The sequence below is a fragment of the Triturus cristatus genome, chromosome 2_2, assembly GCF_964204655.1.
Source record: "Triturus cristatus chromosome 2_2, aTriCri1.1, whole genome shotgun sequence".
Taxonomy (NCBI): Eukaryota; Metazoa; Chordata; class Amphibia; order Caudata; family Salamandridae; genus Triturus; species Triturus cristatus.
Window position 1 is genome coordinate 570,701,235 of NC_140582.1, and position 24,322 is coordinate 570,725,556.

The following is a 24,322-nucleotide window of genomic DNA, read 5'->3' on the forward strand; positions in this document are numbered from 1 at the left end:
TAAGTATAAGTGGAGCGTCTCCCATTTGTTTTGGTATCCTTCGGTATCATTTGAATTGGTACTTTGGAGTTTGCAAACGCCAAAACCAGAGGACTCGTGTATTCACGAGGCTATCGTAATCGATAATCCTTTGACGTTTGGATCTAGACTAGTGAGCGAAGATGCCTGGTTCTGGACTATTTGGTAGATTATTCTGTTTGGGTTGTGGAAAGGATTTCCAGCTAGAGGAATCATGTCCGGTTCCTCCGGTTGGAACTCCAACTTATGAGCTCTATGTGAAACATGGCGTAGGCCCCATTGCATATAACGAAGTGTGGATCCACTACACCAGGAAAGATGGTGTTTTAAAATGGCCCCAAAATGGTAGTTTTGATACCGAGATTTTAGATAATTTGGAAATTAAATTGTTTAAGAAGAAAGCCCGGCCGGCGATGTTTGACTCTTTCCGCTTATGGCGAAAGGAAGCCAAACAGAAGGAAATTAAGTTAGCGAAAAAGAATAAAAGAGAGAGAGGTATGTCAGTAATGCAAGCAGCTGTACAATTTAAAGACAATGAAGAGGAGCAAATGAATGAGCAATTGCACAGGCAGCGTAAGTTAGGGATTGACAAATGTTACCCAGCTTTACCATATTCTAAGCAGAATGAGTCCGAAGAAAAGGAGAAAGATCCCTTGATGTCACATTTGTTGAGTTCGCCACCCCCGTATGCTCAAACTGCCACGGCGCCTCCCCAGCTTGTAAATATGCCGCCTCCAGTGCATATACTGCAAGCCTTGCCGCAACCGCCAGTTGCTTTGCAGCCAGTTCCTATTCCTGTAGCGCAGCCCTCTCAAGCGCCGCCAGTTGTGCTTCCAACTGCCCCCGCACTTCCTGCGACTTTGCCTAATCCAGTAACTGCCTCCCCTAACATTCTTCCTTCCACCACTCCAGTACCTGTTTCTACATCCTCTTTTCTTCCCTCTGTTTTTCCCCCTGTTCTCGCCTCAGCTTCTCCTTCAGCGCGACAGCGCTTAGCTAATGTGGTTACTACATTAATGTCGCCTCTCTTTGAGTCATCTGGTGCGACTCCTGGTTTGCAGCGTAAGCAATTGCGTAGTCAGTTGCCTAACCCTGACGAGAAAAAGGTAATAGATAACATGGCGCGTAGATGGATTGTTTTCCCTTCACTGTATGATGTGGAATCAGTTGTCAACGTTTTCCATCAGTGGGATGCCCCAAAGCAGAGATATGTGTTTGAGAAAATGTGCGAAATTCTCTGTGAAGAATTGGAGGATAGTGGTAAAAATCCGAACCCGCAGGAGTTGTGTAGAGTGAGGTTCGATTTTGGAACTGGTATAATTGTGGACCGCGATATAGATAAAGCAGTTGCAGTTGTATTGTCCTTCAGGAATGACGATTGCCAACAGTCATTGTTTGAACAAGAGGTCCTTGTGGGGAAAAAGGTAAAAGCGCGACAATACCCCATGAGAGAAGTTCCCCCGGTATGGAAGGAAGCGGTTGCAGCTGTCGGTGGTAACCCCGCTGTGGCAGCGCATTTCCAGCGTGTTTGGGTGCATGTTCCATGGAAGCGCTCTGAGGTGTTAGCGCTTAAGCAGTCCTTACCTGATCCCCGTAAGAACCCAGCAGGTTATTATAAAGAGTTGTCACAGACGGCAGGGTCATGCATTATGAATATGGCCGATATAGACATGTTGTTTGGCAATGTTGTTCCACAACCTCTATGGGGATCAATTCGTAATGTAGATCATAATGCAGAACTAGGGGATACATGGGCCAACATTGTTGCTGCTGATGCTAGACAAACTGGTGGTGCGAAACCAGAACCTTTAGTAGCTGAACTCCCTGGTAGAATCATCACGTATATGAAGACAATAATGCCTGCGATGCGTGTAAATTGGGACAAGTTATCTGCATGCAAGCAGAAGAAAGATGAGACAGTGTCAGACTTCTTTACTAGGTTTGAAGAAACGTTTCTTGACCACAGTGGGCAGGATATGAGTACGGAGGGTGGCCAACGGTTATTTGTGGATAAGTTTGTGCAGAATCTACTTCCTGACCTGTGTAAAAAGTTGAAAGATTCAGAGAGTTCCTGGGCTGTTTCTTCTTCAGCGCAAATACTGGCTACTGCACAGTATTATGAAAATAGAGATAAAGACGAGAAAGATAGAACGGAAAAGAAAACGAAGGAATTAAAGACAAAGGTCCTTTTACAGCAGGCCTATCCGCCACGTGGAGGTCAGAATAATTATAGACAACCACAAGGTGTCTATCACCAACCCCAACAGTTTCAGAACAACCAGCAAATGAATGGGTATTATCAACCACGTGTCCCTGTAGGTCCCAACCAATGTTCATACTGCAAAGAGGAAGGTCATTTTAAATATAGTTGCCCTAAATTAATGCAGCGGAACGGTAATATGTATGGCGCAAGAGGTAGGGGTGGTCAGCAAGCTCCTAGAGGCAGAGGGCGTGGAAATGCTCCCCAGAACGCGCGTCCTCTGCCGCCTCAAAATACCATCAATAGTTTTGATCAGCAAGCTAACGCGACTAGTAATACGGCCCAGTATTATAATAATGATTATTATGCAGAGGACGGTGATGCAGAAAATAATGATTACTAGGACAGCCATAGACAGAGAGAGGGAGTTGTTTCAGTGCCAGTGGATCAGAGTGGACCGTATGTTGAGGTGACTACAGCAAATGTAACGGAGCCTTTTCTGCTAGACACTGGTGCTGCAAAGAGTTCAATCATGCATTCAAAACTCCCTGGCGCACCTTTGTCTGGCGATATAAATGTTTCAGTAGGTTTTTCTGGCGCCCCAGTTAGGAACCCGATTTCCTGTCCCATGTCACTTTCTGTTGGACCTTGTGAGCTGAAAGCACCCCTGATCCTGACAACAGGTTGTGGTGAAAATTTGCTGGGATTAGATTTGTTGAAAAGATTACACGCTACACTGTATTGTTCTCCTTCAGGAGTACAACTTACATTAGGCAAGAAAGTGATTTCCCCAATGTATTTGTCTAAAAACACGATGCCGCCTGAATTGTCATCCCTTCCGGATGCCCTTTGGGCTATTGGTCCCAATGACGTGGGCCTCTTAGAGATACCGCCATATGTGGTGACTTTAAAGGCTAATGTCAGACTGCCACGTATTCCCCAGTACAAGATCTCTAATGAAGGGCAGAAAGCATTGTTAGACATTGTCAGCGACTTGATTAATAAGGGTGTGATTGAAGAGACAAGAGGCAACGTTTGCAATAGTCCGATCTTACCTGTCTTAAAACGAACGGATCCTTCACAGCCACCTGTTTACAGGTTTGTGATTGATCTTAGAGAGGTTAATAAGATTGTTGTGCCACAGTTTCCGGTTGTCCCCGATATAACTGCCTTGTTAACGATGATTCCAGCCTCTGCTGCATGGTTTTCGGTGATCGATTTAAAGAATGCTTTCTTTAGTATCCCAATTGCAGAAGAGAGTAGAGATATTTTTGGGTTTAGTCTGGGAGGCCGAAGCTTCCGCTTCAAACGCGCTCCCCAGGGCTACTGTGAGAGTCCATCCATATACAGTCAGGCTTTGAAAGCGCAGCTTGATGCACTTGTTTTACCTAGTGGCGCTATCCTGATTCAGTACGTGGACGATTTACTGATCGCCGCGGATACTGAGAAGATCTGTAAAGAAGCCACATTGTCACTGTTGCGCCATTTATCCGCTTTCCATCACAAAGTGTCTCTCTCTAAGCTGCAATATTGTCGACAAGAAGTGACCTACTTAGGTCATCTCTTATCGAAGGAGGGAAGGAAACTGACCCCAGAGAGAATTCAGGCCATTGCACAGTTGAGTGTGCCAAAAACACAGAGAGAAGTGCGTGCTTTCTTGGGCATCACTTCATACTGTAGGCATTGGATCCCTAGTTTTTCTTTATTGGCAAAACCTTTGTTAGCCTTAACATGCAAAGACACACCGAATCCTATCCCATGGTCTGAAGAGTGCCTGAAAAGTTTTGTGGAATTGCGTAATGCATTATGTTCAGCACCTGTGTTGGGTACCCCCGACTACAGTAAGCCTTTTACATTGTATGTTCACGAGAAAGATGGATGTGCGTTGTCAGTGTTAACACAGCCTTTTGGTGACAGACCGCGCCCATGCGCATATTTTTCATCAACCTTGGACCCTGTAGCGAGGGCATTGCCAAGCTGTCTGAGAGCGACAGCTGCTGCAGCGATGTCTATCCGACAATCTGCTGGTTTGGTAATGGACAACACATTGATTGTCATGGTTCCACACGCTGTAGACACATTATTAAATAGAACTAAGACACAACACTTGACTAGTGCACGATTATCGGGCTACGAACTTACACTGTTAGCTAATCACATACACATAAAGAGATGCAATACGCTGAATCCAGCCACATTGTTGCCAATTCCAGCAGACTCAGATGAGATTGAGCAACATGACTGTCTGTTCAGGACAGAAGAAGAGACGAAAGGGAGAGTAGATCTAAAAGATACTCCCCTGACTGAGTGTGATGGCACTTTATGGGTAGATGGGTCCTGTTTCAAGCTCCCTAATGGTGACACGACTGCTGCCTATGCTATCACGACTTTGTACACGGTCGTGGAAACTGCACGAGTGCCACATAATTCGGCCCAAGCAGCAGAATTAATCGCCCTCACGAGAGCATGTGTGTTGTCTGAAGGAATGAGAGTGAACATATACACAGACAGCCAGTACGCCTTTGGCGTGGCTCATAATTTTGGGCGTTTGTGGAAAGAGCGTGGGTTCCTGACGTCACATGGAGCTAAAATTCAGAATGGCAAGTTGGTGAATGATCTCCTTGAGTCACTGACCCTACCGTTGCAAGTTGCGATCATGAAATGCAGTGCGCACAGGAAAGTCACAGATGATGTTGGACGTGGGAATGCGTTTTGCTGATGAGACCGCGAGAGAAACAGCACAGAATGTGAAGACTAGAATGTATGTTGCAGGTCCCGCAAGATGGGTTAATGATGTTGAAATGTGTGAGAACACAATAGAGAGTGTGAAGTCGCTTCAAGCTGAAGCCACAGAAGAAGAGTTAAGCAAGTGGAGAGAAAGTATGGGTAAGTTGGATGAGAATGGTTGTTGGATTGATCTGACAGAACATAGACGATGGTTGTTGCCTGATGCATATGTGCTTCCAGTGGTTACTATGGCACATGGAATGGCACATATCAGTACGAAAGGTATATGCAAGTTGTTGGCTCCAGTATGGCAGAATGCTGGGATTCCCAAGTGTGCAGAGAATGTGGTCAAGAATTGCATAGTATGCTTGAAGTACAACCCTGGTAGGGGAACCCCAACTCCGGCTGGTCACTTTGCACCCCCATCATGTCCATTTGAAGTTTTGCAGCTGGACTTTATTCACATGGAAAGATGCAACAACCTGAAATATGTACTGGTGGTTGTTTGTGCTTTCTCAAAATGGATTGAGGCTTATCCTCTGAAAGATAACACTGCCCTATCCACAGCCAAAGCCCTTGTGAAAGAGTTTTTCCCTAGGTTTGGGATGCCAAGAATGGTGTGGTGTGATAACGGAAGTGAGTTTGTGGGTAAAGTGATGAAGAATGTATGTGAAGGGCTAGGGATAAAGCAGAAGTTCCACGCTGCAAATCACCCCCAATCAGCTGGATTAGTAGAACGCTACAATGGAGCCTTAAAGCTCAAGCTGGCTAAAATCCAGGCGAGCACCGGTCTTAAATGGCCTGACGCTCTACCTCTAGCACTCCTGTCCACCAGAATGACCATACACTCACGAGTGGGACTTAGTCCCTATGAGGTCGTCTTTGGCCGCCCGGCTAATGTATGGGGCGTGCCAAGACCGGCGAAATTTAGTGAAATAGAGCATCCAGTACTGCTCGATTACCTGTATGATTTGACGGTTAAACTGCGTGTTTTGCACCAACAGGTACATGATACTCTTCCCCAAGCCTCTGAACCTCCTGGACACCCTATCAACCCTGGCTCGTGGGTCCTGGTCCGGAATTTCCAGCGCAAGAGCAACGACGAGCCTCGCTGGATCGGCCCTCATCTCGTTCTTCTTTCGACAAGATCAGCAGTGCGAGTGAAAGGGAAGAAGCACTGGATTCATGGTACCCACTGCAAAGTAGTCCCCTTGCCTCTGCCATATGACCAGTGGGTCAAGGAGGGTATCGCCGACTCAGAGACAAACATTGTACCTCGTTTTGCACCATTCAGTGACGCACGCTTAAAAGGCACAGTTTCAGACCAAGAGAGTGACAATATTCTGCAGGAAGCTGTGCCACCATCAAAACGATTGGACACCACTGAGCCTGAACTTTTGTTTCAAGACCAAACAGCACCTGGCCGTCTCCGCTATAATTTGAGACCTAGGCCCATGGACAAATAAAGATTTCCTCATTATTTCCCCTTTTGACATTTTTTGCTCTCCCATCTGAAGGACTTTCTTGATTTTTGTTTTTCGAACCACCATCCGGGTTCTGCCGCAGGGTCGCGGTGCCAAGACTTTGGGGTACAGGCCGAAGACGCTAGGTCGACGGTTCTGGTTGGTCTAGGGCGTTTCCCTGGACTGACAGGCGTACTCTTTAGCAGAAGAAACTCATCCACCGCGAGCGGCCCGAGTAGAGGATGGAGTTTTTTAAGATGGAGAGACCGATTGAGGAAATGAACTTTAACGCAAGGATGTGTAGAATTGTAAAAAGTAAATGTTTTGTCTTTTTGTGCCTTTTTACACTGTGTAGTATCATAATGTTTATTGTAGGATTTGTGTTTTTCTCCGCTCAAAAGCCCATTGCACCCACTCAACAGCCTATATCTCTTTCTACTGCCTCCTCTCACTCTTTTCACCCTTTGCCTGAGCACGAACAGACCAGACGATCAGAGTTTGTAAATAACTCGTTTATCCAGCTTTTGCACCAGCACCAACTAGTAATGAATACGACCAATTGCTGGGTGTGTGGGTTAATGCCACATACCATTAACAAAGGTATTCCCTACCTGGTGCTACCGTACAGTTACAATGGATCGTCATGGGCATTCCAAACCATGTTTCTCTATGCCCTAGATACATACTCCCCTCGCCAACCGCGTTCCATCAGACCTATCACCAATAATAAGGCTTTGATGAAAGGAGTTGCCGATATGAGTAGGGATATCAATACATACTCATCTATTCCCAAAGAAGAGCTGAGACCTTATGTAGGATGGAACGCGACGGGGTATAGTATTAGTTTGGGTGAAAGACAGGGCAAAATCTCATCTCCAATCTGGGTCGTACCCCACATGGGTCGGTTCTGCTTACAGGGTAATGGTCAGAATCCTAGAGCTCAACTGGGAAGAAGTGACTGTACTGAAACGTACACTTTCCCGTCACAGTTTTCCCCTGCGTTTCTAGCTGCCAAGGGCACATATTTCATCTGTAATGACCGAGCATATACATGGCTGCCCCCTGATTTCTCGGGCACATGTTATATTGCGAACTTGCTACCGCCGACATTTACTGCTGCCTCTGACTATCACAAGACCAGAGTTGTGAGAGGTGTGATTAGTAAGGAAGATACTGCCGGTCAGGAAGCAGGAGACTTCTTCTTGGGTTTCCTGCCGTTTTGGGGACCTATGGTCAATAGTAGGAGCCTGAGACAGCTGACACGTGTGGTTGAATCCACTGTCAATGTAACGGCTGGTGCCCTTAGTAATCTGACAGCTGAGCTCCAAGCGGATCGCCTTATGACTCTGCAGAACCGCATGGTTCTAGACGTTATTCTTGCAGACCGCGGTGGGGTATGCAAGGTCATCCAATCCAGTTGCTGCATTTTCATACCAGATAATGCTCCAACAGTGTATCAAGCCATCTCCAAACTCCATAAAATATCTGAAGCCATACACGTGGATAAGGGAGATTGGTCACTGGTGGGGTGGTTCTGGGAATTGATATCTGCCTGGGGTTGGAAAGTTCTGATGGTCATTGGAATGATCTTAGCCATTCTTTTCCTGTTCTGTCTGTGCATACAGTGTGCTCCTGCGATATGTGGCCTCTGTGCTACCTTATGTGTAAGGAAACCTGTATTGAGGGACGAGCTAAGTAATAGGATGATGCTACAGCAACATCTCCATGACTTTGCGGACATTGACCTAGACTCGGATTAAGATGAATATAGTAATTGCCTATGTAAGGGCAAAAGGAGGGTCTGTCGTACTTTAATATTCGGGACCGCGTAGGGGACAGGGCCCTACCCCTGTCTATCTTGGTATTAGCGAACCGCAAATGGTAAATGCGGCATGTACGAGTGCTTTATATACCGTTCTAGCTATGAATGCACTGTGTACACGTTATTCTGCTTCACTACGCGGGTTCCATTTTGGAAGCAGTGGCCATCTTGTCATTGCCCTCACATAGGCTATAATAGAGTAAATACGGGCCTCACAGTACATGGGCTTTCCCTCTGACTTCTCTGTGACCTGGGCAGCTGGCTCTGCTGCCCCGGGTCAAACCGGTCTCACGAGCTCCCCTTCCTCTTTCCACCTGTGATTAGCATCAGGGCTTGACCCGTCATAAAACCCTTTCATTCTACACAATCCCCCGGCTAATCTCTTCCACACCTGCTTGTTCCTGCTTTATGACTTGTTTCCCAAAACAGGAGATGCTTATGTTTATTGGGGGGTCTGTTTACATCAAACGTGGGATCTGAACCTTACTGTGTAAATCATTGTGGGCTGGCCGAACTGGAATGTGGGATGGTCATCATGACTCTGCTTTTTCGTTTGTAATGTATACCTTTATATGGCCATATCGTAAACCAAGGAATGTGTGCCTGGAGCATGATATTTTGTACTTAAGGAGAAGTCCGTTCCTATGATTTTCAGCAGTCTCCTGAGAACATACACGCTGTTGTACTTCTAGGATACCTGTCATTGGTCTGCAGCCAATAAACGATTCTTTGACTTCACACAGAAGACTCTGTGTTTCTGTAGGTCCGGAACAGGGTGAAACCCAGAAGTCATAGGGTGTGTGCCCCTGCACCGCTGGGTCTAAAATACCCAGTACTTCACATGCATTAATGGAAGCACTGCTTCTTTCCGAAGATGCCCCAGCGAGGGAGGACAGCACCGCCTGTTGCTCCTTGGCCATTGTGTCCGGGTCCGGGCGTGCTATGGAGTTTGGGAGCATAATGGTGGTCCAGCCATGGCCACTTCTGCATCTACGAGGGCGTGAACTCTGATTAGGTTGATCTGGTGCAGGTTCATCAATGTTCAAAAGATTATAAGCCGCCAAGAGTGAGCTGATTTGCCGTAGCTCCCCTTTGTAAGAGAAGATCAGTCTGAATGGGTGGCCCCAGGAATATTTTATGCCTGAGTCCTCGAGGTGGCGCGTGATTAGTAAATGTAAATGTAAATGTAGTGCATTTATATAGCGCACCGCACACCCCCGAAAGGGTCTCTCAGGCGCTGTACACATACCGCTGTGGAACCCTTCCTGGCCTTTCCCTGTAAAGTGCCCACTCCTGGGCACCCCCAAGGTGAAGCCAGGCATCCTAGCGCTTTTGGGGCCATTGTGGAGATTAAGCAAGCTATTGCCCAGAGTTGCAGAGTGGGACCCATGATTAGAATAGGCACCGAGGCGAGAATTATCGGGTCCGGGGAAATTGAGCCCAAGACCCACCGAGGCGGGAATTGAACCCTGGTCCGGGCCAGACCTCTGCATCAGGGTCTGCCGCTCTAACCATTGAGCCACACTTCTCCACTGATCAGTCTGAAAGTCTGAAAGTCTTGCGATTGAGCAGGGTAGATGCAACCAAATCCTGAAATAGAATAGGTTTCTGTCCCTGGTACGTGTTATCTGGGTTTCGGCGAGCTTCACGGAGAATCCTCTCCTTTAGTTGGTAATCATGGACACAAGTCAGAAAGTCCATTGATGGCGCAGGGGGTGCCCTGCTGGGGCCCACTTTGTGGGTACGGTCCAGTTTGATTGCAAACTCCGGAGATTCTCCCAAAACGGAAAAGGCCTGCCATGAGGGCCTAGATGTCGCCATCCCCATCGCCGTGCGCCAAACCTTGGATACAGATGTTGTTTCCGGGGGACCTGTTTTCCAGGTCCTCGGTGTGGGCCTGCAAGTCCAGGTACTGTTGCTGCAGCCGGAGTACTTCTTGCTGAAGGGACTCGAGTTCCTCACCCCTTCCCATTTCATGCTCCTCTAGCGAATGGACTCGCTCTCCCAGTGAGTCCATGTCGCGTCTTACGTCCCGCAGGTCCGCCTGGAGGTCGCGTTTCATGGTGGCCAGATCATCCCAGAGGGAAGAGAAGAGGGACGCTAAGTATAAGCGGCTGATCGGGGCTTCCAAGCCCTCACACCCCTTGACGTCGTCCGCCCACCCTGGGCTCGTCTGGCATTCTGGCTGCAGAGTGGACTTGAGCAGGGTTTCTTTTACAGACCTGTCCTTCCTGCCTTTGGGAGCAGCCATTGCTCCTGTGGACATGGGATCCTCTGTCAGGTGGGAAGCGAACAGAACAGAGGGCCGCCAATGGGGAGGACCATAAATAATCAGGGGAGGGAGTCGTCAGGCCAGAGGGCCACAGTCGCACAGTCTATCACTTGGGACCGCCTGGGGCGCCCCGAGGTAAGCCACACAGAAGAGCGTAGCCGAAATCGAAGGCCCACGACCAGGCCCTATCTTCTCGACGCTATCATGTTGATGCCACCCTCACGTCCCGGGCACCCAAGGCCATGTCCCCCCGCTCTGAGGGCCATGCCGCCAACAGAGGGCATTGGCAGTAGTGAACGCGGCACCGAGAGGCCCAGCGGACAGGGCGGCGCACAGGTGAGCCCCCACTGCGGCCTCCAACTGGCAATGGCCGCGTGTGCCAGGCGCTGTGTATGTGGGCCGGTCTGGAGAGTGATGCACCCACTGGGGCCCTCCAGAAGAGCACCAGCTACGGAAAGCTGATCGCCGCTCCGCCGGGCCGCTGTGGGATGGCGTGGGTCGGATTAGTCGCTTCGCTGGGGCAGGGGGGCCAAGTACAATGATGGAGAGTCCAGGCAGTCCCCCCGTCAATCCGAATGCTGTAGGACCTGGCCAGGTATCCCCGCTGCGCGCACTCACTTGCAGGGTCTGTACCTCCAGGCCCGTACTCACGGCTTTGCATTTCTTTGAAGCCTCCGTGGATGCTGCTACCCACCACTGCCCTTCAGGTCCGGGGCAGTGTCGATCAGGAGAATAGGAGGCCAGAGTTAGGAGCCTTCTAGCGTGCAGGCAGAACGGGCGGTGCAGGGATCGCAGGACGCCGTGAAGGCCGCTAGCGCAGCAGCTCCTCCCTCACCAATACTGCCGGGGTGAGGCCTTCCTCCACCCCGGCGCGGGGGCCTCGTGTAGTTGCTGTGTCCGAACTCTCTGATGCCGCGTCAGTAGGACCAGGCCAGCCACACCCTGGGAGCGCAGCTCCACCAGAGCGGTGTGGCAGCCCCCTCCAGCAGACGAAGGACAGCTGCAGGAGGTAGAGCCTCTGGCCCGTTGCTGGTGTCATTGCGGGCTCTGCGGGGCATCCGGTAGCACTGCACTGGTGCTCCAGCTGGGGCAGAGTGGGCCCCCACCGGAGCGTCGCCGCCACCACTGTGCCCCCCACTCGGGACAACACTGCTCCCCAGAGGCTCTCTGCCGAGATTGGCGCCCCCGTGCCGCCCGGATCGTCGCTATAGGCCAGGCGGGAGCGGCGAGCTCCAAAAAGCGTGTCTTACAAAGACACCATCTTGGCCACGCCCCTCTTGGTGCCATATTTCCTATTTTTATATGTTGGTGTGGGATTTTATAGGGTTTTAATTATTTACTGAATTTGTGTTTTTGAATCCTTTACATACCAGTCCCCTAAGTTAAGCCTGCCTTCTCGCAGCCAAGCTACCAAGTATTGAGCATGGGAATAATTTATTGAGGCCTATACTGAACCCTAGACCATTTTAGTGGCCTTATTTCCAGTGGTAAATGAATATTTACCACTAATCATAACCCAGTTTCCAACAGCCTACCTTTGTTATATGCCTCATAATGTTAGTAAAATATGAAGGTCTTGGCTGATGCCATACCTAAAATGTATCACTGCTCTTTTTGTCTTGGAGTACCATATTATTTAATACAATCATCTCCACACAAAGCAATATTATGTAAATTGAAATACAAACAAATCAGGCTGCATTGCACTCAGTGCCTACAACAAAAAAAAGCATCACTGCCATGTTGGTCCCTGCTCTGACTCTGCCAAAACTTCTATCAACTTTCAAAAGTAGGTGTTCCTGGATCAAGAAATTAATCAGTGAAAATTTGTTTTGTGTAATCTACTTAATTTTGAATTTCAGATTACGTGAAATGTCATTTGAGATGTCATCAGTGATGTCATCAGTGATGTCACTGACCATGTCATGAATGATGCAATATGTGACATCATCAGCAGTGCATTGCGGGCGCGTGAGTTATAGTTAGCAGAACTAACTATAACGGAGGAATTTCTATGGTTTTGTATGAGTGAAATGGGCAGCTAACTATAACACCCCTGAAACCTATGGTTTTTTCTGTGAATTTCTAAGGTTTTTTAAATGCTAATTTCTAACTATAATGTCTCTGAAACCTATGTTTTTTTAATGAATTTCAAAGGTTTTTTAAATGCTAACTTTTAAGTGTGATAGTAGTTATATCTATTTTTTTGTACTGATTTTCTACAGTTTTTTAGCTGTTTATTTCTAAATATTTTATTCATTAAATAACATTATAATTTTTTTCTGAAAATTGCAAAAAAAAATATTAATTTTCTTGTTTTCATTTTTTAGTTTAATATATTTATATTATTTTCTTTTTTTTTAAAAATCCAATTTTTTTCGGAGTCGCGCACTCAAAGTGTACTCATCACGGTGGGTGCGCGCATTCTAGCCGTCATTTTAGAAAAGTCAGGAAGGATCCGCGTATGGTGTGCGACGGCTGCGTGTTTTTCTGTTACATCATATACATTTAATATCACGTGATATGCGCGATTGGTATGCGACCAGTCTGCGACTCCTGCTCCGGCGCATTTGCGACACATGCGCGTTACGGTAAGAGAAGTTTGCGCGGTTGCGGGTCCCGTGTGTCATCATATACGTGCAGGGGCTCGCTTTGTGCGTGACTCCCGCAAAAAAAATTATGTTCCAAAATGATATGTATGTGTCTTTAATATACATATTAGGCAAGAGATTGTGTAAGATATTCATCAAAATAATATATTTGTACTTATAATAAACTTATATTATTTTTAAATATATTTTCGCGAAGTCTGGTGCGTGCATCGTGAGTGCAGAAAACCAGGTCAGCAGAGCTGCTGTAGAGCCAGAGAACCAGGTCAGCAGAGTTGCTGTAGAGCCAGAGAAACCAGGTCAGCAGAGCTGCTTTAGAGGGAGAGAACCAGGTCAGCAGAGCTGCTTTAGAGCCAGAGAACCAGGCAGCAGAGCTGCTTTAGAGCCAGAGAACCAGGTTAGCAGAGCTGCTTTAGAGCCAGAGAACCAGGTCAGCAGAGCTACTCTAGAGCCAGAGAACCAAATCAGCAGGGCTGCTTTAGAGCCATAGAACCAGGTCAGCAGAGCTGCTTTAGAGCCAGAGAACCAGGTCAGTAGAGCTGCTCTAGAGCCTAAGAATCAGGTCAACAGAGCTGCTCTAGAGCCAGAGAACCAGGTCTGCAGAGCTGCTGCAGAGCCAGAGAAACCAGGTCAGTAGAGCTGCTTTAGAGGGAGAGAACCAGGTCAGCAGAGCTTCTCTAGAGCCAGAGAACCATGTCAGCAGAACTGCTTCAGAGCCATAGAACTGGGTCAGCGGAACTGCTTTGGAGCCAGAGAACCAGGTCAGCAGAGCTGTTGTAGAGCCAGAGAACTAGATCAGCAGAGCTGCTCTGTAGCATAAGAACTAGGTCAGCAGAGCTGCTCTAGAGTCAGAGAACCATGTCAGCAGACCTGCTGTAGAGCCAGAGAAACCAGGTCAGCAGAGCTGCTTTAGAGAGAGAGAACCAGGTCAGCAGAGCTACTTTAGAGCCAGAGAACCAGGTCAGCAGAGCTGCTCTAGCTGACACTGACTGACTGACACTGACTGACTGACACTGACTGATTGACACTGACTGACACAGATTGACTGACACTGACACTGACTGACACTGACTGACTGACACTGACTGACTGACTGACACTGACTGACACTGATTGACACTGATTGACTGACACTGACTGACTGACACTGATTGACTGACACTGACTGACACTGATTGACAGACACTGACTGACTGACTGACACTGACTGACACTGACTGACTACTCTCTACTACTGTACTACTGACTCTCTACTACTCTCTACTACTCTCTCTCTACTACTCACTCTCTACTACTCACTCTCTACTACTCTCTACTACTCACTCTCTACTACTCTACTACTCTCTACTACTCACTCTCTACTACTCACTCTCAACTACTCACTCTCTACTACTCTACTACTCACTCTCTACTACTCACTCGCTACTACTCTCTACTACTCACTCTCTACTACTCACTCTCTACTACTCACTCTCTACTACTGTCTACTACTCACTGTCTACTACTACTCTCTCTACTACTCACTCTCTACTATTCACTCTCTCCTACTCACTCTCTACTACTCACTCTACTACTTTCTACTACTCTCTACCACTCACTCTCTACTACTCTACTACTCACTCTCTACTACTCTCTACTACTCACTCGCTACTACTCTCTACTACTCACTCTCTACTACACTCTCTACTACTATCTCTCTCTACTACTCTCTACTACTACTCTCTACTATTCACTCTCTACTACTCACTCTCTACTACTCTCTACTACTCACTCTACTACTCTCTGCTGCTCTCTACCACTCACTCTCTACTACTCTACTACTCTCTCTCTACTACTCACTCTCTACTACTCTCTCTCTACTACTCTCTACTACTCACTCTCTACTACACACTCTACTACTCTCTACTACTCACTTTCTACTACTCTCTCTCTACTACTCACTCTCTACTATTCACTCTCTACTACTCACTCTCTACTACTTGCTCTCTACTACTCACTCTCCACTACTCACTCTCTACTACTCGCTCTCTACTACTCTCTACTACTCACTCTCTACTACTCACTCTCTACTACTCTGTACTAGTCTCTCTGCTACTCACTCTCTACTACTCACTCTCTACTACTCTACTACTCTCTACTACTCGCTATACTACTCACTCTCTACTATTCTCTACTACTCATTCTACTACTCTCTACTACTCTCTACCACTCACTCTCTACTACTCACTCTCTACTACTCTCTCTCTACTACTCACTCTCTACTACTCACTCTACTACTCTCTACTACTCAATCTCTACTACTCTCTACTTCTCACTCTGTACTACTCACTCTCTAATACTCACTCTCTACTACTCTCTACTGCTCACTCTCCACTACTCATTCTCTACTACTCGTTCTCAACTACTCTCTACTACTCACTCTACTACTCACTCTCTACTACTCTCTCTACTTCTCACTCTCTACTACTCTCTCTCTACTACTCACTCTCTACTACTCTCTACTACTCACTCTCTACTACACACTCTCTACTACTTGCTCTCTGCTACTCGCTCTCTGCTACTCTCTAGTACTCACTCTATTACTCACTCTCTACTACTTACTCTCTACTACTCCACTACTCTCTACTACTCACTCTCTACTACTCTACTACTCTATACTACTCTCTCTCTACTACTCACTCTCTACTACTAACTCTCTACTACTCTCTACTACTCACTCTCTACTACTCTCTCTCTACTACTCTCTACTACTCACTCTGCTACTCACTCTCTGCTACTCTCTAATACTCTCCCTCTGCTACTCACTCTACTACTCTCTACTACTCACTCTCTACTACTCACTCTCTACTACTCTCTACTACTCACTCTCTACTACACTCTACTACTCACTCTACTACTCACTCTCTACTACTCTCTATTACTCACTCTCTAATACTCACTCTCTACTACTCACTCTCTACTACTCACTCTACTACTCTCTACTACTCACTATCTGATACTTTCTCTACTACTCTCTACTACTCTCTACTACTCACTCTCTTCTCTCTATTACTCGCTCTCTACTCTCTACCTCTCTACCTCTCTCTCTACTACTCTCTACCTCTCTACCTCTACACCTCTACCTATACACCTCTACCGCTCTACCTCTCTGTACATGCACACATATGCACATATATATATGCATATATATGCATATGCATGTATATATATGTATGTGGATTTATATATATATACATATATAAACATATAAATATAATCTGCATATCTATATAAATATAAATGCATGCAAACATATACATATAAATATATGCATACATATGCATGGTATGTACATGAAAGTTTGAAAAACTCTAATACAAGCAAAGCTAAAAAGCCACCTAATTACAAACAGAATTGCTTTAACTTAAACGAGGGCGAGACCTATTGCATTTTCAATGCTTGTTTACTTTGATTCCATCAAGAAGGCATTCAGATGTGTCACACATTTTCCATAAATTCTGAATGGTAGCACTCTAGTTGCTCATTAGATCACTGTAGTAAAGCTACTGCTCACCAGGGAAGTCTGCTGCTGGTATTCAAAGTGCATGTTTCATTCAGAATTATTTAATGAAATGGAAGAGGATTTGAGAAGTCAAAATGTGCCCTAATCTTTCTTTCTGCAGCACTAATCATAATTTCTATGGCAAAATGAACCCCCTCATTTTGTTCCTTTCCAAATTGAATGTTTTAATTGTTACCACTTTATTCCAATCAAGATGGCATCAGGTGTGCCATACTTTTGTCATAAGTAAGACTGTTAGTGCTCTAGTTGTTCTTTAAAACACTCTGGGACATTCTGTCATTGGACTATAATTGGGCTACATCTCGGTGATATTTGTGCTACATTTGGGCTATTTTGTCTCTGGTGGCCATCTTGGGAGACTAATTTGTTTTGAAGTTTCCTAATTTCCTCATTTACAAACGTCTCCTCAGTAGGAAATACTTTCAGGTTTTTTACTTCCATTCCATCAAGAAGGCATTCAGATGTTCACACATTTGCCATAAATTTGGAATGTTAGCACTCTAGTTGCTTATTAGATCACTGTAGTAAAGCTACTGCTCACCTGGGAAGTCTGCTGCTGGTATTGAAAGTGCATGTTTCAGTCTGCATGTCAGAATTTTTTAATGAAATAGAAGAAGATTTGAGAAGTCACTCAAAATGTGACCTAATTTTTTTTTCTGCACTAATCATAATTTCTATGGCAAAATGAACCTCCTCATTGTGTTCCTTTTAAATTAAACTACCCACTCTCTACTACTCACTCGTTACTACTTTCTACTACTCACTCTCTACTACTCTCTCTCTACTACTCTCTACTACTCTCTACTACTACTCTCTACTACTCACTCTCTACTACTCACTCTACTGCTCTCTACTACTCTTTACTACTCACTCTCTACTACTAACTCTCTACTACTCTCTACTACTCTCTCTCTACTACTCACTCTCTACTACTCTCTACTACTCACTCTCTACTACTCACTCTCAACTACTCACTCTCTACTACTCTCTCTACTACTCACTCTCTACTACTCTCTACTACTCACTCTACTACTCCCTACCACTCACTCTCTACTACTCTCTACTACTCTCTCTACTACTCACTCTCTACTACTCACTCTACTACTCTCTCTCTACTACTCACTCTCTACTACTCTACTACTCACTCTCCACTACTCACTCTCTACTACTCGCTCTCTACTACTCTCTACTACTCACTCTACTACTCACTCTCTACTACTCTACTACTCTCTACTACTCTCTCTGCTACTCACTCTCTACTACTTTCTACTACTCACTCTCTACTACTCACTCTCTACTACTCTACTACTCTCTACTACTCTCTCTACTACTCACTGTCTACTACTCACTGTCTACTACTCTCTACTACTCTCTCTCTACTACACACTCTCTACTACTTGCTCTCTACTACTCACTCTACTACTCACTCTCTACTACTCCCTACTACTCACTCTACTACTCACTCTCTACTACTCTCTACTACTCACTTTCTACTACTCCACTACTCTCTACTAATCACTCTCTACTACTCACTCTGTACTACTCTCTACTACTCACTATATACTACTCTCTCTCTACTACTCTGTCTCTACTACTCACTCTCTACTACTCACTCTCTACTACTCTCTACTACTCACTCTCTACTACTCTCTCTCTCTACTCCTCTCTACTACTCACTCTACTACTCATTCTCTACTACTCTCTCTCTACTACTCACTATCTAATACTCACTCTCTACTACTCTCTACTACTCACTCTCTACTACTCTCTACTACTCACTCTACTACTCACTCGTTACTACTCTCTACTTCTCACTCTCTACTACTCTCTACTACTCACTCTCTACTACTCACTCTACTACTCTCTCCTACTCACTCTCTGCTACTCTCTCTACTATTCTCTACTACTCTCTCTCTACTCTCTACTCTCTATTACTCATCCTCTACTCTCTACCTCTCTACCTCTCTCTACCTCTCTCTCTACTACTCTCTACCTCTCTACCTCTACCTCTCTACCTCTACGTCTCTACCTCTACACCTCTACCTCTCTACCTCTCTATACCTCTCTCTACAAGCACACATATGCACATATATGCATATGCATTTATATATATGTATGTGTATATATATATACATACATATATAAACATATATATAATCTGCATATCTATATAAATACAAATATAAATGCATGCATACATATACATATATGCATGTTATGTACATGAAATGTTGAAACACAATAATAAAAGCAAAGCTAAAAAGCCACCTAATTACAAACAGAATTGCTTTAACTTAAACGAGGGCGAGACCTATTGCATTTTCAATGCTTGTTTACTTTGGTTCCATCAAGAAGGCATTCAGATGTGACACATTTGCCATGAATTCTGAATGGTAGCACTCTAGTTCCTCATTAGATCACTGTAGTAAAGCTACTGCTCACCAGGGAATTCTGCTGCTGGTATTCAAAGTGCATGTTTCAGTCTGCATTTGAGAACTTTTTAATGAAATAGAAGAGGATTTGAGAAGTTAAAATGTGCCCTAATTTTTCTTTCTGCAGCACTAATCATAATTTCTATGGCAAAATGAACCCCCTCATTTTTTTCCTTTGCAAATTAAGTGTTTTACGTGTTATCACTTTATTCCAATCAAGATGGCTTCAGGTGTGCCATACTTTTGTCATAAGTAAGACTGTTAGCGCTCTAGTTGTTCTTTAAAACACTCTGGGATTTCTGTCATTGGGCTATACTTGGGCTACATCTCGGTGATATTTGTGCTACATTTGGGCTCATTTGTCTCTGGTGGCCATCTTGGAGACTTGTGATGAAGTTTCCTAATTTCCTCATTTACTACAGTCTACTCAGTAGGCATACTGACAGTTTTTTACTTTGATTCAATGAAGAAGGCATTCAGATGTGTCACAGATTTGCCATAAATTCAGAATGTTAGCACTCTAGTTGCTCATTAGATCACTGTAGTAAAGCTACTGCTCACCAGGGAAGTCTGCTGCTGGTATCGAAAGTGCATGTTTCAGTCTGCATGTCAGAATTCTTTAATGAAATAGAAGAGGATTTGAGAAGTCTCTCAAAATGTGCCCTAATTTTTCTTTCTACAGCACTAATCATACATTCTATGGCAAAATGAACCCCCTCATGTTGTTCCTTTTTAAATTAAATGTTTTAAGAGTTACCACTTTATTCAAATCAAGATGGCTTCAAGTGTGCCATACGTTTATCATAAGTAGGAGTGTTTGCGCTCTAGTTGTTCTTTGGAACACTCTGGGAAGCTGCAGTAGAACACAAAGGAATCAACTGACAGTCTCTGCCCTTGTTGGATGTACATGTTTTACTGAGAATGTCAGACTTCATTCTCACATGACTAAGAAAGATAATGTGAATTTACAGAAAATATGCTCTCAGTTTAGCTTATAGATCACCTTCCAAACCTCTGTGGGAAAAGCATGTGAAAATAGTTTTCTCTCAAACATGATTCATGATATCCCAGCAGAAGGCTTTTTCACATGGTAAAATCATCTTAGAACATACCACAATTCCTAAAATGAGTATGGTACCATCAACAAATGATTTATAATGTAACTAAAGTCTTAAAACCTTCTATTAACTGCAATGATTTTTAATGAGGTGCTATCATGTATATTGGTCCCAAGATGGCTGCCAACACTTCTTGGATGAAGTGCTGACAGCCAATCAGATCTCATGATGAGATGTGTGGTTAGGCTCCGCCCAGATATATATGTGATTTTTCTTTTGATTTTCTCAGGAACTACTGAACGGATTTACATAATTTAAGCAAAAGTTACGACTCTGAACCAAGGTCTACCTTTCTGACAAATTTGGTGTAATTCCGTTCAGCAGTTCGGGCTGTAGCTGCGTCAACAGGTCATATGGGAAATTGCATGGGGAAAAAGCGTTTTGGGACCCCCCTTTTTCTCAGCCCCCGCTTGATGAATCACCACAAAACTTTCAGGATGGGAGCGGACCGGAGCTGGCCAAAAGTTTGGAAAATTTTGCAAAGATTCGTCAACCGGCGCCAGACTTATTGGGAATAGAATGTTGCGGATTTCCTATGGAAAATAGGTTCTAACTATAACTACCTACTGGCGACCGCCAGTAGGTAATATATATATATATATATAAATATATATATTTATTTTATGTCCAAGGGGGTCTTCCGTCTCACAGGTGAAACAAAGTCTAACAGCATATTAAATTCTAAACTGGAAATAAAATACTATTTGCTGTTTTCGTTTTACAGGGGTTTACTGATGGAGATTTATCGAAAATTCAGTTTGGAGGAGCTAATGTGTCTGGATTTCAAATAGTGGACTATGAAGATCCTCTGGTATCAAAATTCATGCAAAGGTGGTCAACTCTGGAAGAAAAGGAATATCCTGGGTCACACACATCAAATATTAAGGTACACTTGAATTCTTGTTTTGCTATTTGTACCTCTACTTTCACTCTTGTAGAAGTCATATAATTAGCCAGGCATAAAACAGCACTTCCAGTTGGTTACTTTCATTCTTATTCTAATTACCTCTATTTTCGAACTCAACTTTGGAGACTACATATATATTTGTGGTATTGTGCATAATCTACTAAAGTACATTTGGACCTCTAGTTCCTCTCCCACCTCTAATCCAGCACAGAATTTCTCACAACAGATAAGGCAGAAAAGAAATGAGAGGAAAGAAGAGGGAAAACATGGTTCAGAATAGAGGAGAATTGCAAGAAGAAGACTAAACAGAAAATGAGGAAAAAATTAGAGAATGGGAAAATTAGAGCAGAAGAAAGAGAAAAGAAATGGAAGAGGAAAGTATAGAAGAAAAAGGAGGAGATCAATACTCAGCTAGCATGGAAGCGAGAGGAAAGATACATAGAAAATAAAGTGATGAAAGAAAAGAGTGTTGGAAGTGGAGAGAAGGAAAGAGAAAAGAGACAAAGGAAGTTGGGAGGAAACCGCTGGATTGGTAAAAAGGAGGCAGGTCATGTTTTCTCTGTAAAAAGGACATTTCTGATGTTTGGAGCAAAAACTTACACATGTTCCCTTCTCCCATTTATAACCCATTTGATTTAGTGTACGTTGATTAAAGATTCAGGGCCAGATGTAAGGCGGATTTTTGCAATCGTAAATGGGTTTTAGACCAGTTTGCACATGCAAAAAACCTGTGGCCCATGTACTAATCCTATTTTGTGAATTGCTATTGAAATAGTGATTCACAAAATAGGGTTAGCGACTCACTATTAGGAAAGGGCGTTCTGAGGGCTTACCTTCCTAATAGCGAGTCTGAACCCTATGTAAGACTGTTATGTGACCGCAATTGCGGTCGCAAAACACTCGCAGTTTACCACCATTAACAAGATGTGAAAAAAAATATTATTGTCTACGGGTGCTCATGAAAGACAATTTCTATGGACTGGAATCTAGAGAATGCTAAAGTGATTCTGGTATTTTACTGACCTCTGCTGGTTGTTTTCTATCAAGAAAGTTAAATAGAGGCAGTTGCCAGAAAAATTAAAAAAATAAAGTCCCTCAGCAGAAAGCAATTCTGGAATTTTACTGACCTCTGCTGGTCGTTTTCTATCAAGACAGTTACATAGAGGTAGTTGAACAGAAAAAAAGTCCCTAAGCGGAAGCAGACAAGTCCTAGTGCTGATCTCCAGAGCCCACAAAGTACATGAACATATAAGTATATAATAAGTATATACTAAAGTATATACAAGAGGTCTTGAATGCTAAACCTAAAAAAAGAGAAATGTCCTTGCAGACTTCTACATGCACATATTGCTTGAAAAAGACCAAAATCAGGGGAAAGCTGAGCACTGCCCATTATAATCCATAACTAAACAATGTATTAGCCTTCTCCTACTTTGTTGCCAAAACCTAATGTCACGCACCTCTAAATATTACAAAACATAACTAAATACAACATCAGTAGAATACTTTGACTCCATTCAATGAGAATTCCAGAACTGTAAAGTGAGCTCATACCTCCAAAGCACGATAGGACCACCAAAATAGTGAGACTGCGCCACAGAAAAGCACATACCGTATGGTAACAAGTCTAAAGCTTGCTTCTCAAAAATGTGTAAATCCACATCTTTAGATTTATTTCTCTCTTTAGGTGTAGATTTATGAATATGCTTTTGCAAAGGTTTACAGTTGTCGAGAGAATCTATTCAGAATTCCCTTTTATGTTGCTGCAGAGGCATTTCCGTATGTGTAATTGCACATGGTGTAAATAATGCATATGCCGCCATAAAAGGTCCTCAAGGATGCATACTGGAGTTTCATTAAGAACAGGAGATGTGCTTCCCTCACAGGCTCCACGATGACTGTCACCTTCCTAGTTTTTAAGGACGAGTCTGTTTATGAAAGCTACTGGGATACCATTTTGAAGTTTTTTGATCGTAAACTGTATCACCAGTTTAGAGTGGGCGCCCTACCACTGCGAGGACTCACCAAAAGTTGGAGTCCTCTTGGTAGTGATAAATGCCCCTTTTGTACAGACAAGATTGAAACCATGGATCACTTCCTTTTTTGTTGCCCAATCTACCAACTCCCTAGACGTGTTTGGCTTCGACCGGTCTGCAGACTAATGAGCACTCGTTCTGCACAGGTTGCTAGTAGAATATTGAAAACAGATACTTCAAAACCTGTAGTAATTGGTGTTGCCAAATTTATTAGTTGGGCATGGATCCTTAGGGCTAGGAAACTTAAATCGTGATCAGTGTTGTTAGTTGTTATTAACTAGCATCACATGATGGACCTTGGGTTAAATGGCGTGTCCCTATTTGCACTTTATTGTATTTTTATCATGTTGCGATCATTTTAAATCTACTGTTTTATGTAATATTTTAAAGGTTTTATAAGTCTTATTTTGTATTGTAAAATGAATTGCATTGTATTTGAATTGTTTTAATATGTGTAGTATGTCTTTTATGATGCGAATCGAATAAAGACTTTTTTTGACTGACTGGCCATATGAAAATACCTTTGCATTAGGTCTGTTGCATTTTTTTGTGCATATGTATTACCCCACAGTGAAACTATTTTCACAAAGCAAACCCCTTTCATCTTCACTACCACCAGTTTTAGATATATTTATTCTTTATTCCCACCCTGGAACAGATGTACTCCTGTCACAAAAAGGGGTTTTTCATTGTACACAACAGGTGATGTAAAAGAACCTGAAGTAGCAATGTAAATCGGAAAGGTATTTTTGGAGGGTATTGAAAAGAAATATCCCTTGAAATAGAATTTCTATATTACAGAACATTAAATAAAGTTTACACGAGGGGCAGAGGTATATAGGCTAAGAATGGTGGCTATCAAGAGCTAGGAAAAATACAAGACGCACACAGATTTTCCCTGGTAAAAAAACAGAAAAAAACGATCAAATGCAAAATTTCCCTGAAAGGGGATGAGGCTGGGGTAGAGGCAGCTAGAAACGTGGAAAGATTGATTCTGTTGGGAAGCACACAAAAGAGATTTTAGAAGAAAAACGAGAGGTTAGTTCAATTTGTTGAGCTCAAATTTGTATCTTCTTTCAAGAGCACTTCAACATGGCGTCAGCAACATTTTGCCGGAACGGATATCAGTGGCTTTGCAAAATGTTCTGAAGTGGCT

General features: G+C 44.0%; 1 protein-coding gene across 6 annotated transcripts in view; it reads left to right on the forward strand.

Moving 5' to 3' along the window:
* GRIA2 (glutamate ionotropic receptor AMPA type subunit 2) overlaps positions 1-24,322 on the forward strand; it is a 657,071-nt gene that overhangs the window by 461,562 nt on the left and 171,187 nt on the right. For all 6 annotated transcript variants that reach the window (XR_014978141.1, XM_085641724.1, XM_085641720.1 and 3 more), the window contains one exon: positions 20,948-21,109. Coding sequence is in view for 5 of the 6 variants with exons in the window: in XM_085641724.1 (XP_085497850.1) it covers positions 20,948-21,109 (162 nt within the window). In the remaining variant the exon portion in view is untranslated. The remainder of the gene's footprint in view (positions 1-20,947; positions 21,110-24,322) is intronic.